The following is a 19,587-nucleotide window of genomic DNA, read 5'->3' on the forward strand; positions in this document are numbered from 1 at the left end:
GAGAGTGATGCCAGGCAATCTGTGCTTTAACAAGCTTTCCAGGAGGTGCTGGTGCCTGCTGGAGTTGAGAACGATAAGTCTATTGGGAATTATATATATTCCGTCCATTGATTAAAGGAATATATATTCCAGCACTCAGAGAGCTACACTCGCATTTAGGTTGCTTTCAGACCAGGGTCAATGTGAGGTTATTCTCTTGCATTAATTGACAGTATCAAGTCTTGCGGAGTCGGATATTGGGCAAGTTGGAGTCAGGTTGGCCCTGAAGAGTTGGGGAAATGGAGTTTAGTTTTAGAAACCACTTCTCCCCTAGATCCTGAGGCAACCTTCTTAGCAAATTACATCCTGTTCCTTCTAGGTGACTAAGTCAAAGGAGAGCCCCCAGAATCAGGTTGTCATAAGTCTGGAAAGTGGCAGGCAGGCTTGGAGAGGTGGTTTTGCTTAATGGGAAAGAAAGTATTTGATCTCCTACCCTCCTCTCCCTTTCAGGATGAGAAGTCCCATGAGCACTGAGATCTGGCCAGGACTGGGACCCTCCGGGGCCTGGTGGGGCTGGCCTCTGGTGCTGTGTCACCACAGGTTGCTGTGGCTATAGCCAGACGATGGGTCAGAGAAACACCTCAATAGCCAGACGATGGGTCAGAGAAACACCTCAATGAAAGTTTAGACTTTCCAGTTGAGTCATCAGTCTGGATCCTGCAAAGGGGGAGAACATTGACACCAACAGAAATAAAGGTTAAAATTAGCACAGAATCAGGGGCCAGTAGAAATTCCCTGAACCAGCTAGACTGGTCTAAAGGGCTTTATAAGTGGAAGAAGACATGTAACATGGAGCAGTAGCTCAGATGGAACCTTTTCTGATCTAATAGGAACACATCCTTTACACGCCCATAGCAGTGTGCAGTGTGTGTGTGTGTGAGGGAGAGAGACAGAAATGTGGTGGTGCCTTATATTTCTGTAAGGCGAGAAAGGAGGAAGCAATCAGTACCTGCTTTGGTGAAGGGAGACAGCACAAGGAAATGGAGGGATCCATTCTACCATTGTTCAGCCAGGTCTGAAGGTAGATAAGCTTTCAAACCAGCAGTCCATGGAGTGGATGCTGATCATCCTTGCCTCTGGATGACCTTCGGGGTTCCAGGTAGAAGAAATGAGATGTCATACCCTTGGCCCAACTTTCTTGATCTTTTATACCCAGTAAGGCGAAACCTTACTGCTTGGGTCCCACTGTGTGTCCCAGGTGAATGCTTCCATGTTGCTGATCTCCCTACTCCTTCCAAGCTGTGGTCCTTCATCTCCTTTCCCTACAAAGTGTTCATGTTTGCCTTTCCTCTTTTTCTTTTTTTTCCCTCAGGACCCACAGTTACCCCTACAGTTCCTCCCTAAGTCTTACAAGTTTCTCACCTCAGTGTCCTGAGTGTCAGGGCTTTCTCCTCATCCATCTGATTGATGTTCGTTAGAGGATGGGAGAAGCAAAAGAGTGAGTGTGTTTCTTTTCTTTCTTTCTTTTTTTTTTTTTTTCTTCAGACAGAAGGAATAGAAAGGTGGGAACCTTCAGTGTTAGACTGCTGCTAGCTTTCTCTGATCTAAGATTTCGATCTCAAACACATACCCATTAAAAGAAGCAGCATTTCTTTCTAAAGATCCCCATGTTGTCCATGAGCAATTTAAAGCCTTCCTATTGACTTATCTTTGATCCTATTTCATGCTCAATAATAATGCTGTTCTTGCATATTGAGTGCATTTAATTCAGTCTCTATCAGAGCTTTATAGCAGGACTTCCTCATACTTAACAAAAACAGATAGTATGCATCTATCTTCTACCTTATAATCTGGTTAGGGAGAAAGATACAGAAATTCTTGGAGGCAGAAATATTACTTTGTTCATCATTGTATCCCCTCAGTTGTTAGTACAATACCTTCCAGGCAATAAATGTTTATTGAATCAAATTCAGTGTCACAAAATCGGGATATTAAAGAACCAAGCAAGAAATCTTAGTGCATATATAGGAATTACTTTTTGATGCACTCTAGCTGGTTATGACCTAGATGCAAGGGAGAGAAGTATTATGATGGCGTTATTGCCATGGTCCTTCAATCCACCATCTTGAATTCTTCCCCCCCCATTGGAATTTTCAAACTTTTTTTTTATTATTTTTAAATTCAGTGTTTTGTTTAGTTGCAAGTATAGATATGAGATTGTAAGAGTTAAGGTCAAGTACCCTATAAATTTTTCCATATCCATATGGGGGGGAAAAAAGGACTGAAATGATCTTATTGGTCTTTTCTCCAGGTCCCCTCACAACCTTCACTCTGAGCATTACTGTGTATCCACCACTGGGGATTTTGACAGGAAGTGGCTGGAAGGGAGGCAACTGGGGAGAATGTGCTGGAAGTATGCAATGGGAGAACAGAATTAAAACCTACCAGAGTAGAACAGCCAAGCTTTCTTCTTACATCTCCACACATCCCTACCTTTTCTCCAGTGAGACCTCTTCTTAAATGTACAGAGGTATAATTAAAAGAAATTGCTCTGAGCAGCCGGGGAGTGTTATTATAAAAAAGTAAAAGTGTTCCCAAATGAAGAAACATACCTAAGAGCAATGCATTGAAAGTCATGAAGAAGCCTCACTACTCTGGGCATGTTGACTGTAACTGTTATTATTTGAAATGTATTACAATAATCAGCAACTTGGTGTGAAGTTTGTAGAATATAGAGATATCTGTAACACTGTAAAAATGTTACAGAAAGTGAAAGTGAATATTTTAAGGAGGAATTCTCAAATATTCAGTGTTCAGATTTTTAAAAGGGCTGTTGATAACCTTGCTGTCTAATAGAGTTCTGACTACAGAACGCATTAAACTTCTTGGCGATAGTCGAATGAGTGACAGCCAGAGATGGCGTACACAGTGTACTTGATAAAAATGCTATTTATTTAAAGGATTAGAGTGGCCATTATGTTTAAGTACAAAGTTCTGCTCCTCTCAATAAATTTAGTCTAGGAAAAATAAAACGTTTTAGACTGTTTTTAAGTTTCAGTAGAACACAGGGTCCTCTGAGAGCTTTACTTAAGCTAGTGTCAAATGTAAAAGCTGGTTTTGACATATTCACACTTACACAGAAATAAGTTTTCAGGTTGTTTCTGTGATTAGTCTCCATTATTGCATACTTGTGGCTAAGGATATGGTGACTTTATAAACTCTTCAAACGGTCAGCCATTTCAGAATTTTCTGTTGAATATATACAAGCGGTTTAGTGTGTGTGTGTGTTATTCGGAGAGCTGAAAGTGAAAAAGATTTCAAGTCTTTGTCTTATTGCTGCTTACCTGGCATCAGAGGAAAGATTTTAATTCTCTCTCAGCTTGTGCCCTGTATGACCTTGGACACGTTCTTTAACCTCTCCCAAGAACTCTTTTTCCTAATCTGGAAATGGGGGCCATGATTATCTAACTGGAAGAATGGTTGTAAGGATTCAGTAAATAATGTACTGAAATAGGTAGGAAAAATAAGTACTTTTGTGATAAAAATGAAGATTGTTGCCTTTCTATTGCTTATGAAACATGATGTAAAATAAACATAGGACTATGTTTAAACAATATAATACAATGTCAAGAAAGCCCAACACTTGTATTTATAGGAGGCATAGAATTCACTATCTAGAAGAAGTGTAGAAATTATACGGTTCAGTGGACTCTTAGCGTTTGTTTGGCTTATGGACCACTTTGAAAACCTGAAAGTTCCAATCCTTCTCGCCTCCAAATGCCTCTCTACACAGAAATTAGCATATAATTTGAAGGACATACCCTAAAACATATTCCTAATCCTTAAATCCCTTGGGCTCCGAGTTCTCAATGTAATTCACCACTTTCCATCTCAAGAGGGAAAAATTAAGGCATAGAAGTGGCATGCTCTCTAGAATTAAAAATGATTTCAAGAACTCTTTTACAAAGAAGTCTTTCTCAAATCCTTTAAGAACTCAGTGCCCATCAGTTTTTTGAGCATCGTTCTCGGACTGCCGCTGCACGTTATTGGTGGACTTGCTGACTAGTCCGCCGTTGGTGTGTTAGTGACAGAAGAGCTATTTGCCGTCTCACACACAGTTACTTGAAATAATTTGGTTATTGATTTTACTTTTAACAGGGTTTTTCTTTAAAAAAAAAAGTGTTCTTGTATTGTCAGTAAACATTCATTAGGTACCTGTGGTATTGAAAGCACAAGATAACGAGACCCAGTCTCTGACTTTGATTTGGACATTGTGGAGTAAACAGGCTCATAAGTGCGTAAGAGGGAAGCTCAGAGAAAGGAGCAACTCATTCAAGCCACAAACTTTGAAAAGGTCCCACATTTAATGTAACATTCAAGTTGTATCTTTGGTGATAAGTAGGAGTTTCATAGGTACAGAATCCAAATATCTTAACTCCCTGTGTGTGTGCAGATTTTGCAATGTTTACTTTTTAGTTTAGAATAATTTATACATATATGGAAATTAGTCCTAAAATATATGGAATGTCCCACTGAAGACCCATTCCCTAGCTTCATCAACCATGCGCCCTCACTTCCTGAGCCACAGTCTCTGAACCTCGGGGTCATTCTCCTCTGTAGCCTGCAATTTCTAGTTATTCACAAGGGCTTGCAAATTCTTTCTTCAGTGCATCCTTGCACCTTCCTATTCTGTTTCCGCTATCATCTTCCCATAGTTCTCTGTTTTACTAGACCTGACCTGGGTTGTACAACCTCACCAATCCTTTTTTTTTCTACACAACCACAGATGCATTTTCCTGAAATTAATTTAGTTTGAAGCCTTGCAAGGAAACACTTACTTTCAGTTATACACAGGACATAGTTATACAGTGTACTTATCACCTCACTGAAAGCCTGCCATAGTCTGACCTGGGGCTCATCACCCATTGTTCGCCAGCACGTTTGTACTCCAGCCAGCCAAGGGCAAGGCAGAGATGGTAAGAGCCCACATTAAGCTCAGGTCTCACCTACTCCACTTGCTAGCTGTTGCACTTGACCTCTCCAAGCTTGTTTCCTTATCTACAAGTTACATGGACCTATAACCAAACAACTTAGAGCTATTGGGGAATTTAGTGTGATGATGCATGGGAAGTGCCTGGTGCTATACCTGACACATTCATTGGCTCTCAGTAAGTGGTAACATTTGTAATCATCATCATCACCTTCCTCTGAAATGCACCGCATCTCTGTCACACAATCATTTCTGAAAACCCATCCTCTACTTACCCAGGTCATTTGTTATTCCTTTAGGACCTGGTTCAGATCCTACTTACCTTCCTGCTGATTCCTCTCCCCAAACCCACCTGCTCTCAGCCATTTTCACCTCTCCTACATTACTGCCATTTTTGCTCTACATTGTTTCCAAACTCTTCTTAAGGATCTTGTCTTTCTCACCAGACTTTAGTAAGTAGAGCTGCCCCCAAGTGGAGTAGACTGTCTTGCAAAGTCATGAGCCTCCTTGACTTCACCCTCTTTTGAGGATGTCGAAGTGATCATGAAACAGATGGAAGATTGGGTAGTTGATGTCTAAGGATCCTTTCAATAGTGATTGTTGGAGTCTGAGTTGTTTAAGATCAGGGACATGGCTTATACCTCCTCCTACTTCTCACAGTTAAGAACATTGTAGGCACACTCCATTACGTGGTGTTTGGCAGACTGGTTTTCTGCTCTTGATCCCTGTCGCAGACAAACAGTGGTTTTCCATCCTGTAGGGAGGTTTAGGAGGATGAATGCAGGGTTGGGGGGTGGAAACCCCCATGTTTATCACACTGTGACCTATAGTAAACTTACAGTGAATGTTTAATGAACAAGCACCAGCCATAAGCAATGTTTCACGGCATCATTGTATACCCCTTGGAAACGATCAAATGGAAGAGCATCCTCCAAATTTAAGGCTGAAGTTTTAGAAAGAAGTTAAAGGAAAAGGTGCATTGCCAAAAAACAAAACTCCTTAGATTCCACAGCAAAAGCTCTTTTTCTGAAAATTTTACTTCTCTTCCTTACAACCTCCTTCCTGGGACAAAGAGAGTGTCCATGAATGTAAGACAGTGTTTCTCTTTCGTGTCTTTATTGGAAACAGTGTTCTTCACATTCAGTTTTGAAATGGTTTCATTACATAGGGCACCTCTAATTTCTGCCAGTTTCTTGTATCTCTAAAATCAACTGCTTTTCCTTCTCTGTTGCTGAATTTAGGGTAGCTGTAGTTAATCTGTGGCCTGGCCTTTTCATACCAGTTTGCCTCGATGCCGAAAGAACCTTCAGCTTTAAAGAATGCCTCCCCAGCCCTCTGCAGATAGAGGAGGGGACAGGGTGACATAAAGGTGGATAGGGGAGGAGGGGAGGAAATCAGCTCATCGAAGGTTGTCAGACTACTTTAGGTGACTTTATAGTTCTTGAATTTAATCAACATAAACTATATAGACATTTCAGGCTGAGAATTTAAGTAGCAACAACAACAACAACAAAAAGAAAACCATGGTTTTTGCTGTCAGGAATGACTCATCTGGTAAGAATGGTATTGTATTGGTAACACAATACAGAGAGAAGGAAAAGACTGTGGTATCTACTCTCTTTGTGTTTTTGACCTTGAGGAGAATTATAACTTGTTTGTTGCAGAAGTTGAGCATCTGATGTGCAGATGCACCTGTTCGTTCTTATATATTAAATGTCGCAGCACTTGCAGTTCCTGGGATTGCTTTGTGGGTGAAATATTTTCTGCAATCTGGTGAACTGTTTGTTTGTTTGTTTGTTTGTTTTAAATAATGTATCTATTTGTGTATTTTGCATCTCTTATTTCTCAAAAATACGCTTTCTATTCTATTTCAACCCCTTGGTCTCCTCATTGTAAAGTGGAATATGTTTGGCTCTTTATTGTCAAGGTCACATTATTATGATTTCTTTTTAACATAGAGACCATGAACCAGGCACCTCCTGCTAGAAAGCTGGAAGAGGTTCTTCATCTAGCAGAGCTCTGCATAGAAGTCTTACAACAGAATGAAGAGCATCATGCAGAGGTGATGACTTGCTCTGTCATATAAAGCTTCAAATAATGCTTTGCCATAGTGGGAACAGCACTGAGGGAGTGGCCTGCCCATAGATTTGATATACGTGTGGCCATCTACCTGTAGAAAACTGAGACCATGTGTGCATTTCCCTGATACAAAATTCCTATATGTTACGAAGGGGCTGTTTGTGTATATGATTTGTCATCTATTCCTGACAACAGTCCAGCACATGGGAGAGCTTATGGGATCTGCCAAAGATGTGCCAGTAGTAAGAAGCAAAGCTAGAGCACAAACCCCATCTCTTGATGCCATGATTGCTTTAGTTTGGAGATGTAAATTCATCAGCGTGCAAAAGGAAAAGTAGTGATCCGCTATAACAAAATCAAATAGAAGACTCCATAACTGTATGACTGAGAACTAGTCTTTTATTCTTACCATCAGACTTTCCTTTAAATTTTCACTAAGCTTTTATTGTTTATAGTTTTCTGAAGTTTTCATTAGATGTCAACATTCCCTCTGTAGAGTAGTATTGCCCCAGGCCAACTGCTTGTTCTAAGACTTAAAAGTCTTTCTTATAGTCTTTCCAAAGCTCTTTCTAATAGTCATGAGTTTATTTAAACAAAACAAAAAAAAAAAATTTTTTTTTCAGCAATTTGAATTGGGTGGGGAGTGCTCACTTTGGCAGCATGTATACTAAAATTGAAACAGATTGGGTGGGGAAAATATATGGAATTAAGTAAATATAACAAATTTCACTGTTCTAACAGTGCTCTTATTCCTGAAGAAGCACATGAAATGGGCAAAAAAAAATTTTAAAGCCCAGATACTTAAGAATTTATACAATATTTATATGTAATGAAGCCAAGTTCTCAAAAATATAAGAAACTATAGGAAGTACATTTTAAGCAAATTCTTAAAAAAAGAATATTCATGAAACCTTACTATAGGTTACTAAGATTTATTGTATCTGGTTATAAATATGATCATTCAGAACATCTGCTTTTAGCTCACACTATGGAATGTAGTTTTTACCTTGCATCTGTCATGTGTGAACTTGTTATGGATATTGTATTTTAAACTGAAGAAACAGCTGCTTCAATAATTTGAAATGAATCCCCATGAGGATAGTTTCTGGGCTGGTACTACTGCTATGTTGCAATGAGAATGATTGTGTGATAAAATATATGTATGTGTTGTCTTTGTCTTCTATTAAAAGCCATTATCATCAGAGTATTAGACCTTTTGAATTAAAAACTATTTCTGATTGGATATTCAATTGCAGTCTAATTCACCTAAACAGGTACATCTAATATTCCCATACAATTCACAGTAACACTACTTAATTTTCCTGCCCTCATAAGGAAAATAATTACTTTCCTGTTTTTAAATATAATTATTAAATGTTGTCTATTCCATGCAATGACTACATGCTTGTTAAAGATAATGTATCCAAACACAATTAAAATATAAATAATATTTCCTAATCTACAAAATTATTGTTGACTTTACTGAACAGAGATAATCATAACTCATAAATATTCTACTATAACTATAGAACTGTTATAATGACTTCTTTTAAAAATGCTTAGTAATACTATGGCATTTTCCATCCCCCAATGCTTCCAAATTCTTGGAAACCATCAGGGAAGAGAGGTGAGTAAAACTGTTCCCACTATTTTTCTAGCATGGAATAACTTTTTTAGTGAAGGTAAGATAGAACTCACTTTGACAATAGTTGATTTTAAAACCAACCTAGTTCTCCTTCCAATTAAAGACTATTTCTTGGAATGGGCTTACAATTGTTGTGTTTTGGTAATTGTGTATTATTAATAATTGCATGCATAATTAAGGCCCGCTGAAAGGATTTGGATAATGCAGTTTTCTCTCTTTTTTTTTTTGTCATTTTCTTTTTTCTTTTTTTTTAAGATTTTTATTTTATTTTTTAAGTAATCTCTATACCCAACATGGGGCTCAAACTTATAACCCCCAAGATCAAGGGTCACATGCTCTACTGACTAAGCCAGCCAAGTTCCCTGCCTTTTTTTTTTTTTAACCAGAAGATCCAACTTTTCCAAATAATACTGAGGAGTGAATTGGTCTGATTTTAAAGTCATTTCCAGAGTGAATTAGGAGACTGAACTCTGCACTGATCTTTATTCTGCTGGATGTTCAAGCTGGGGTCTCTTTACTCCGTGAGAGAGCACCGGGCTCGGCTCCCTTGGTGGAGGTCAGCACGTCTGCCTCACAGAGCCCTCCCTTTGACTCCTGCTTGGGCTTCTTTTACTTTCATTCTACCATGGGCAGTTTACTTTCGGGACTAAGAGGTTGTTTGGATCTTTCAGCAATTTCCCAGTCAAGCAGTCTTTGTGTCCTTCACATTTTTTGACAGTGACTGGCTTAAAAGACAGTCCTCCCTTCTCTCGGATGGCCTCTTAACCTCTTCTCTCAGGCTTTTTTCTGACTTGTTTTCTCTTTAAAAAGATCACTTAAGATCCTTTCCAGAAGATCTTTAAGGTTGTCTCCACATTCCAGTGACTAGACTGTGCCTGACCAGGAATTTAGGCAAACAGATCTGTATACCGTCCATCCAAAGGTCTCTCCATTTGATGATGGCGGGAGGTCCCAGATGCTGATGAGAAAGCCTTGGGCTCTCACCAGCACCCTGTTTCCACATACACCATTGGACTGATAAGAAAACTGACCCAGAAAGGTTGAGCAAGTTGCCCCATGTGCACAGGTGGTTAGTGATGGGACTCCAGACCTGGACGCTTTGCGGAGAACCACATTGTTATTTCTCATTCAGTAGAAAGGCGCAGGGGTTGTCTGACCCTGGATCTGTTGCCAAGTTTCATACCGGGCATCATAGCAGGCATGTAAATGCAGAGCGGATGATTATGGTGCAAGCCTGGAGATGTCCCTTTCCATTCATTCTCTTCCTTTCCTTGCTGGCTGGTGTGTCCTAGGACCCTGCCTAGCGGGGATGGAGTCCTGAAAAGATCAGGAGGTCAGTAAGATCAATACAAGCACAGCTCAAGTTGCCGCTTTGTTGGTTATTATGACAGCAGAGTCTTGACTTAGGTCCCTAAAATAGTCTAAATGTACTATTGTCCACTGTGTCAGTGATACTGAAGCAAAAACGACGTTGGTCAGCAGTTTGGTATTTGCGTCACCGGTTCAGTGCGCGTAGCTGATTCACCTCGCGCTTCAGCTGCCTGTGCCCCAGACCCTCCAGCGACAGAGGCAGGGCAGGAAAGGAGTTCAGTGTGGACACACACCATTATGCACATAAACATCAGCATCTGAACCAGGTTATGTTTCTGGTTGGATTCTAACACGAAGAGAAGGGCTATTTGATATTTTTTCCCATGTGTTTTGCTTCTCTGTGACCTTGCTTTTCTCACGAGCATGCACGTCTAAGGAACATCTTAAAGTCTGGTTATTTGTTCATGAATAAGGTCTATTTACTACCTACTACTAACTAAACCTCAGTAATCTCAACAATTGAATTACTGTTAATTACATAGTATTTATATGTGGATAGCCAGGTAGATCTCCAGTGAGATAAACCAGCATTTTTTTAGGGTGGTTTTAGGTTTAGGGTTAGGTTAGCCTCTGGTCCAATTAATGTCCCTCATCACGGAAGATGAAGACCAGAAAGTGGTTTTAGATGGGAGAGTTAGAGAGGCAGAATTGCATTTGCCGCCATAACTCTCAGATGAAACTCCTTGGGTATGAATATCCCACCAAAAATGTTTGTTAATTATTTAGTATTTTTAATACTATGTATATAGTATGTATAATAATATATAACAATAAGAGTGGTATTTTACCCTGACTTATGCTTTAAGATATTTTCTGTTTATCATCACACTCGGTTACTTCAATATCTATATTCATGTATGAACCCAACTAGGGAGCGATTTTGTTGAGTTGAAAAAGTTGTAAAAAACTGATGGTTGGCCTGACAGTGGTTTAGCTGTCACCTTCTAGTCTATTCTCCTGGCTCCTCAGAAGAGCTTACATGTTTCTAGAATGTGGCCCATCAGTGTTACATTGCCTGGAATGTGTGTGTGTGTGTGTGTGTGTGTGTGTGTGTGTGTGTTAGGGCTAGAGGTTATTCAAGACACTGGACTATCTCCTGAGCTTTCAGGATCGTCTACAAAATACAGGATTGCAAACTGATCTTTTCTTGGGGAAAAATGAGCACATACAGCATCCCAAAATCAGATTCACAGGTTTCCTCATTTAGGCAGCCATTTTCTTTTTTATGGTTGTAAATTATAAATTTTAACTATATGGTGAGTGTAAAAGTAATGAAAAGCCTCTGCCCTCAGAGAAATTAGAAAAGATATAAAGAAATAAGATATTAATAGATGTTCTTGCAGGAAGAAAAAAAAAAAACAAAACAGGACATTACCAGTGGTCTGAGCTGCAAAATGTGATAGAGATACAGATGGACAGACAGGTAATGTGCTATATATAGTTAATGAAGAAGAGTCTGCATATGTAAGAGCTTGATCTTTGCACTCCAGCTGACCTGGATTCAAATTATTGTTCTGTCATCTACCAACTATTTGACTTTGGGCAAGTCGTTTAAGCTCCCTGAGTTTGCTGCCCAGCAAATTAAGGATAATTATGCCATCTACCTTTCTGGAAGGGTTATTTAGAGGGTTAATAATGTAACATATAAAGAGCCTTTAGAACAATACTTGGCATGTAAAATATCTCAACTCACATTATAAGATCTGTATGGATTTCAGGTCATTTCTGTAATTACTGATAGTGATTAGTTTTTTACTTTTGTAGATCAGGAGATTTTCATATTCATAGAATTTTCATTACGATGCGAGGGGATATTCAGACAAGTATTATTATTGCCAGTTTGCAGATGAGGAAATACAAATCCACCCAGGGAACTGATTTGCCCAGGAGCATTCAAGTCTCCCCACTAAATGCAGAAGCTCCATACTCACTGCCAGGTTTCGGGTGCCTTCTTAGCTGCCACTGTTTCCAATAACATTCAGAAAACAAGCACAGCTTTAAAGTATTGTCTCCTGGCCACGTATATTGTTTTCACTGTATAAGATTTTTATTGTTAGAACTTTGATAGAAATGATTTGGCTAAAGACTTTTCATCAAGTTTTGTTTTGTATCTTCCTCTTAATCAAATTAAACGTTGCCTCTGCCATCTCATTTATACTAATTAGTGGCTTAGCATTAGAGCCAGGGTGACTTTTACCCAGATGATCATGACTTGGTTAGTGCACCACAGCTGGATGCATTTCTGGCTTCCTCCTCCCTGGTGGAGATCCTGGTGCTCTGGACCCTCTACCAACTCCCATGAAGTGGTCCTCGAGGGAGGATATCACACAGCCTCTTCTCTTACTGATAGTTCGGGGGGAGAGGACTGCCCCCCAGCAGGATGGCAGAAAAAAGATGAGGGGATAGGTGTAGAATCTACCCTGTGTTCTCAAGGCAGCAGACTGTGACCCTTGCTTTTCCTTTTCAAAGACTGTGATTGCTGAAAGCTTTCTCCTCTCACCTCTAGGAGAACGATAAGCTTTCATCACAGAACAGCTGACATTTGTCAGGAATACAGTTTTACACACAGATGTATACTTCTGCAAAACATGATGAAAATTTTGAGTTGATGGCAAAATCTTGCTATCCTGAAGCTACTTTTTTTTTTAAAGAAAATTCTATTCCATTTTATTTCATTCTGCCCTTGTGGCTTTGTCTTCCAAGTTCACTTTAAGAAGAGCTATGGGAAAAAAAAAAAGAGCTATGGAAATTTTTCCAAATCTTGAAACAATCCTAACCTAGCATGATTGTTATTTTCTTAATTTTATTTTATTTTATTTTTAGATTTTATTTATTTATTTGAGAGAGAGAGAGAGAGAGAGAATGGGAGAAACCATGAGAGGGGAAAGGGTCAGAAGGAGAAACAGACTCCCCGCTGAGCAGGGAGCCCGATGCAGGATTCAATCCTAGGACTCCAGGATCATGATCTGAGCCGAAGGCAGTTGCCTAACCAACTGAGCCACCCAGAAACCCCTATTTTCTTAATTTTAGTCTTTTGAAAAAGCATTGATGAGCTAGAGGTGAGACTTTAAACTGTCTTTGCAGTACTGCATTTTTTTTTTTTTTTAAGAGAGAGCTCAAGCAGGGAGAGGCAGAGGGAGAATGAGAGAGAACCTTAAGCAGGCTCCACGGTCAGCATGGAGTCCAACATGGGACTCAGTCTGACAACCCTGAGATCATGATCTGAGCCAAAGTCAAGAGTCAGACACTTACAAACTGAGCCCCACAGGTGCCTCCTGCTGCATTTTTACTAGAATTTCTAACCTGCTTGACCTAGAGGGTCAGGTCAGTCACTGCTATAGCTCTAAAAAACAAGAGACCTATGTAATGGAATTATACTGTTTTGTTTGTTTACTTTTGTATTACTTGTCATATACCCATTTTAGTAGACAGTTTAAAAGGATTCAAAGATAATATTTTGAAAGCACAATAGCTCATGACATAGCACATACCATTTCTAACAGTTTTGCACATTTATATATTTGTAGCCCCAAAGTCGAAGTCCTAAACCTTGAGCCCGGCATTGAGTGTCCCTAAATCTAATATCTGTATTCTTCCTAGTAGGCATTGTTTTCTTATATTTGCCATCCATTAATTCATCACATGGTGACTTTTTTATTAATATGTTGAACATTATTCTTGTGATACAAGTTTTTAAGAAAATACCCAATGTGATGGGGCAACAAGATGGTCCAATTGGTTAAGTATCTGACTTCGACTCGAGTCATGATTCCAGGGTCCTGGGCTCGAGCCCGGAGTCCAGCCCCACGTCTAGCCCTGCATCATGCTCCACGCTCAGCAGGGTTTCTCCCTCTGCCCCTACCCCTACTTGAACTTTCACTTTGTTTCTATCAAATAAAGAAATAAAATATTTTTAAAAAGAAAAAAAGAAAATACCCAGTTTGTTGATATTTTATAATCCATTTTGTTTTGTGGTTTGACTATCATGTGGTTTTAATGTAATTTACCTTTGAAGAAATTAAGTGGAAGTTTTACAACCATGTATCTCTTAGAAAGTTCTTGAAAGTAAATGTTGACTTCTCTGGCTATAGTATAATGAATCCTTTTTTTTTTTTTTAAAGATTTTATTTATTTATTTGACAGAGATCACAAGTGGATGGAGAGGCAGGCAAAGAGAGAGAGAGAGAGAGAGAGAGAGGGAAGCAGGCTCCCTGCTGAGCAGAGAGCCCGATGCGGGACTCGATCCCAGGACCCTGAGATCATGACCTGAGCCAAAGGCAGCGGCTTAACCCACTGAGCCACCCAGGCGCCCTAATGAATCCTTTTTTAAGTGATTAGTTTCGATTGGAAGAATAATAAAAAATTCTATATCCCAGAAGTATGAATGTTTTGTAGTTATTTGGTTAAAAGTTGTAACACCAGCAAAAGATAAATTTTAAAAGGGGAGGGAGTGCGTAACTGGGTCAGTCTGTAGAGCCTATGGCTCTTGCTCTTGGGGTCATGAGTTCAAGACCCATGTTGGGTGTAGAGTTTACTTAATAAAAAAAAAAAAAAATGTTAAGGGAAGGGGGAAAGACCTGAAAAACAATTCACTAAAAACAGTATGGGATCCTTATTCATTTGAAAAATGTGTTCAAACTCATTCTTAATTAAAGAAATGCAAATTAAAACAAAACTGAGATCAGATAGCCAGAGAAATCCACATTACTTTCTTGTGTGAGTTAACTTAACAGGCGATGTAACCTCTAAGCAAAATGCTGAGTAGGTAATAATATCAGTTAACTATAGGCCCTGTACTGCACAACAGATCTCTGAGAGTTGTTCGTCTTGTATAACAAATCTTTGTATCCTTTCACTAATACCTCCCTATTTCACACTCCCTTCCATCCACCCCAAGCATTCAACCCTCTGAAACCACCATTCTACTCTCTGCTTCTAGGGATTTGACTATTTTAGATCACTCATCTAAATGAGGTCATTTAGTATTTGTCCTTTTGTGTCTGGAGTATTTCACTCAGCATAACATCCTCTGGGCTTAAACATGTTGCTACAAATGGCACAATTTCCTTCTTTTCTAAGGCTGAAAAATATTCCATTGTATATAAATGTCATATTTTCTTTATTCATCTATCGGTAGATATCTAGATTGCTCCCATGTCTTAGCTATTGTTAATAATGCTGCAGTGAACATGGCAATGCAGATATCTCTTGAAGATTCTGGTTTCAAAAAAAAAAAAAAAAAGATTATGATTTCAACTCCTTCAGATGTAAACTCAGAAATGAGATTGCTAGGTCATATGGTACTTCTATTTTTAATTTTTTGAGAAATCCCGTACTATTTACCATAGTGGCTGTAGTAATTTACATTCTCACCAACGGTATACAAGACTTCTCTTTTCTCTACATCTTCAATAAAACTTAGCTTTTTTTTTTTTAATAATAGACATCCTAATTAGATGTGAGATGATAGTTCATTTTGGTTTTGATTTGCATTTGAAAAATCAAATTATGATTAATGATGTTGAGGACCTTTGCATATAGCCATTGGCCATTTGTAAGGCTTCTTCAGAGAAATGTCCATTCAGATCTTTGTCCATCCTTCATTTAAGTTATTTGAGGTTCTCATGCTATTGAGTTGTAGAAGTTCTTTTCACAGGTTTGAATATTAACCCTTTTATTAGATAAACTTTTTACAATATTTTTATCCCATTCCATAAGTTACCTTTTCATCTTATTGGTGGTCTCCTTTGCCATGCAGAAGCTTTTTAGTTTGATGTAGTCCTACTTATGTACTTTTGCTTTTGTTGTCTGTGCTTTTTGTGTCATATTCAATAAGTCATTGGTTAATGGTCCCTTATAATCTTTTTTTTATTCCTATGGCATTTGTTGCGATGTCCTCTCTTTCATTTATGATTTACTTATTTGAATTTTCTATCTTTTTATTAGTCAAAATCTTTGTTGATATTTATTTTTTAAGAAACTTAACTCTTAGTTTCATTGATCTCTTATTGTTTTGTATTCTCTATTGCATTTATTTAAGCTCTAATCTTATTTTCTTTCTTTTCCTAACTCCAAACTTAGTTTGTTCTTCTTTTTCTAGTTTCTTGAGGTGTGACATGAGTTGATAGTTTGAGATCTTTCTTCTTTTTTAATATAGATGTTTATTGCTATAAACTTCCTTCTTAGTCCTGCTTTTACTGCATCCCATAAATTTTGGTATGTTGTGTTTTTATTTTTGTTTGTCTCAAGATATTTCTGTTTCCCTTATGTTTCTTCTTTCACCCAAAGGTTGTTCAAGAATGTCTTGTTTACCTCCATGTCTTTGTAAATTTTTCTGTTTTCCTTTTGTACTGACTTCTAATCTCATTCCACTGCTGTTGGAAAAGACATTTGGGGTGATTTCAAGTTAAGTTTTTTGTGACTTAGCATGAGATCTATCCTGGGTGTATGTTTGAGAGGAATGTGCAGTCTGCAGCTCTTGGGTAAAATGTTGTATATCTATCTCTTAGATCCATTTAGTCTATAGTGTTATTCAAGTCTGCTGTTTCCTTATTAATTTTCCATCTGGATGAGATCTGTTCATTATTGAAAGTGTACTAGCGGGGACGCCTGGGTGGCTCAGTTGGTTAAGCGGCTGCCTTCGGCTCAGGTCATGATCCCAGCGTCCTGGGATCGAGTCCCACATCGGGCTCCTTGCTTGGCGGGGAGCCTGCTTCTCCCTCTGCCTCTGCCTGCCTCTCTGTCTGCCTGTGCTTGCTCACTCTCTCTCCCTCTGTCTCTGGCAAATAAATAAATAAAATCTTTAAAAAAAAAAAAAAAAAAAAAGAAAGTGTACTATCGAAGTCTCCTGTCATAATTGTATTGCTTTCTGTTTCTCCTTTCAGATCTGTCAGTGTTTGTTTTATATATTTAGGTGCATATATATTTATAATTGCTTTATCTTCCTGGTAAATTGACCTTCTTATCATTTATATAGTGACCCGCTTTTTCCCCTATGGAAGTTTTTACTTAAAGTCTGTTTTGTTTGCTGTAACTATAATCACCCCTGCTCTCTTTTGGTTACCATTTGTATGGAATATCTTTTACCATTCCTTCATTTTTAGCCTATGTGTGTCCTTAAATCTAAAGTCTCTCAAAAGCATATAATGGGATCTTGTTGTTTTATTCGTTTATTCAGTCTGTGTCTCTTGACTGGGGAGTTTAATTCATTTACACTTAAACTATTCTTAGGCAAGTATTTACCTTTTAACTGGACTCCAGACCTTTTAATAGTCCATTTTAAGGTAATAACTTAAATCTAATCACATACAGAAACACTACACTTTTACTACCACCCCCCCAACACACACACACACACACACACACAAGCTATGTTACTGATGTGAGAATTTACTTCTTCTATACTGTGTATCCATTAACAAATTTTTCTGGTAATAGTCCTTATTAATACTTTTCCCTTTTATGATTCAAAAAAAGCCTTCGTTAACACCTTGCATTCTCATGATGAGAGTCATAAAAGTTGAATTGAGACAATTTTCATCCACAACTGAATCTAACATCTTGATTAGTTGATATCAGATTTCACATAGCTCAGCAACATTAATAAAGTGGGGAATAATCAGTCTATTCACTGAAGCATGGGATTAGTGGAATCAAGCATTTTGAAAGTCTATCCTTGAAGAGGTAAGAGAAAAGTATGTTGTAATCTTTCCATGAGAACTCTACGTTCTTTAACTCCCATTACCATATACTGGCAGTTGTATGTAACTCCCATTACCATATACTGGCAGTTGCATTTGCAGTTTGCACATTAAAGAAGACCTGAGAAAGAGGGACGCCTGGGTGGCTCAGTCGGTTAAGCCTCTGCCTTCAGCTTGGGTCATGATCTCAGAGTCCTGGGATCGAGCCCCACATTGGGCTCTCTGCTCAGCCAGGAGCCTGATTCCCCTTCTCTCTCTGCCCGCCTCTCTGCCTACTTGTGATCTGTCTCTCTCTGTCAAATAAATAAATAAAATCTTAAAAAAGAAGAAGAAGAAGAAGACCTGAGAATGTATCCCCAAAAGCTTGAGCTTAAAATATAAGACTGCCATATTAAATTTTTTGTTGACATTAGTCCCAGTGAAGGCTCTGGGGGAAAAAAGTGCTGACTGTAAATATCTTCTATTTATCTAAATATGGATTTCTTAGGAAACCTGACTCTGTTAAAGGTATTTTTATTTACTTGGACCAACTTCTAAAATGCTTGCCACATTTAAAGTCACATAATTTCCTATATTATAGTTTGCTCCTTTAATATAAATCAAATAGATCTGAGAGAAAAAGACACTTAAAATTTTGTATTTCAGTATGAGTTATCTGATTTGGATTTGATTTTTCTTTACAAAACCCAAACTTATTCATTATAGTCCTGTTTATCTACTTAGTAGTTTAGGGAACAATTTGGCAATTTTGTGGTTGGTAGGATTTCTGGGCCAGCTGGCTGGCAGGGACTATGGGAAATTGGGCCTGCTGCTAGGTTCCATGGGCAGGTGGTGTTGAGGCTATGATCCATTATCAGACCACATTGTTTTCAAGAACTTTCTAAAAAGTAAATGGTATTTTCACTCATCTAAACAGCAGATTTTTTAGGGTGATTATTGCCATTAGCAGAAGGCATTAGAAAATACCTAGCTGAGTATAAAGTAATAAGCAACATGTACAGACTTGTCTTTGTAGTGTTTATAGTCTAATTTAAGTGGCAGAAATTAAAATATTCACATATGTAGTCATATATGCAATACCAAGACTTGTGAAATTAAAATGCTTAGTGTCAGAGAGACTATGTAAGACTTGATAAGACTACCTACCTACCAGAGTACCTAATTTACATTGGAGGGTCTGGAAATCCCTCTCTTCAAAAGCATGTTTGAGCTTTAGACCTTAGATTTATTTTTTAAAGTACTACAAATAAAAGGTAACATTTTTTTAATGTGAGAAGAAATTTTATACACAAATTTTAAATAAGCAAATTTGGCATTGAATAACATATGCAATCTAAAACAGAATTAAAATGCAAAATGACATTTATTACTTTACTTTAAAAATACATGTTTAATTTGTAACATTTGCAAAATATATAAAACAAAAAAGAACAATTTTTAGTATCTCTTAATTTAAGCGTAACTACTATGGTATCTTATATATTTTAATATCTCCTTTTTTCTGTGAATAGAAATGTTTTTAAATGTGGTATCCTATTCAACGACATTCTACAATTTCATTTTCAGTGACATGTTTTCAGGTGGCACGATATTTGTGTGTGTTTCTAAGAAGTAATCTAATTTTACATTGTTTATCCTTTTACAGGCATTTGCCTGGTGGCCTGATTTATTGGCAGAGCATGCGGAGAAATTTTGGGCTTTATTCACAGTAGATATGGATACTGCACTGGAGGCCCAACCACAAGACTCCTGGGATAGTTTTCCTCTTTTCCAACTACTCAATAATTTCCTCAGAAATGACAGTAAGCACTTGCGTTTTCTTT

The 19,587-nt window shown here is 38.1% G+C and overlaps 1 protein-coding gene across 21 annotated transcripts in view; it reads left to right on the forward strand.

The window, feature by feature from the left end:
- The window catches only part of CADPS2 (calcium dependent secretion activator 2), a 530,843-nt gene that overhangs the window by 435,526 nt on the left and 75,730 nt on the right, over window positions 1-19,587 (forward strand). For 13 of the 21 annotated variants that reach the window (XM_032870302.1, XM_032870364.1, XM_032870304.1 and 10 more), the window contains 3 exons: window positions 6,928-7,031; window positions 8,667-8,675; window positions 19,410-19,566. In XM_032870302.1, the coding sequence (XP_032726193.1) occupies window positions 6,928-7,031; window positions 8,667-8,675; window positions 19,410-19,566 (270 nt within the window). The remainder of the gene's footprint in view (window positions 1-6,927; window positions 7,032-8,666; window positions 8,676-19,409; window positions 19,567-19,587) is intronic. The other 8 variants (XM_032870313.1, XM_032870294.1, XM_032870382.1 and 5 more) reach the window with 1 other exon arrangement.

The sequence above is a fragment of the Lontra canadensis genome, unplaced genomic scaffold (assembly GCF_010015895.1).
Source record: "Lontra canadensis isolate GAN:19392208 unplaced genomic scaffold, GSC_riverotter_1.0 scaffold2, whole genome shotgun sequence".
In the NCBI taxonomy this organism is placed as follows: Eukaryota; Metazoa; Chordata; class Mammalia; order Carnivora; family Mustelidae; genus Lontra; species Lontra canadensis.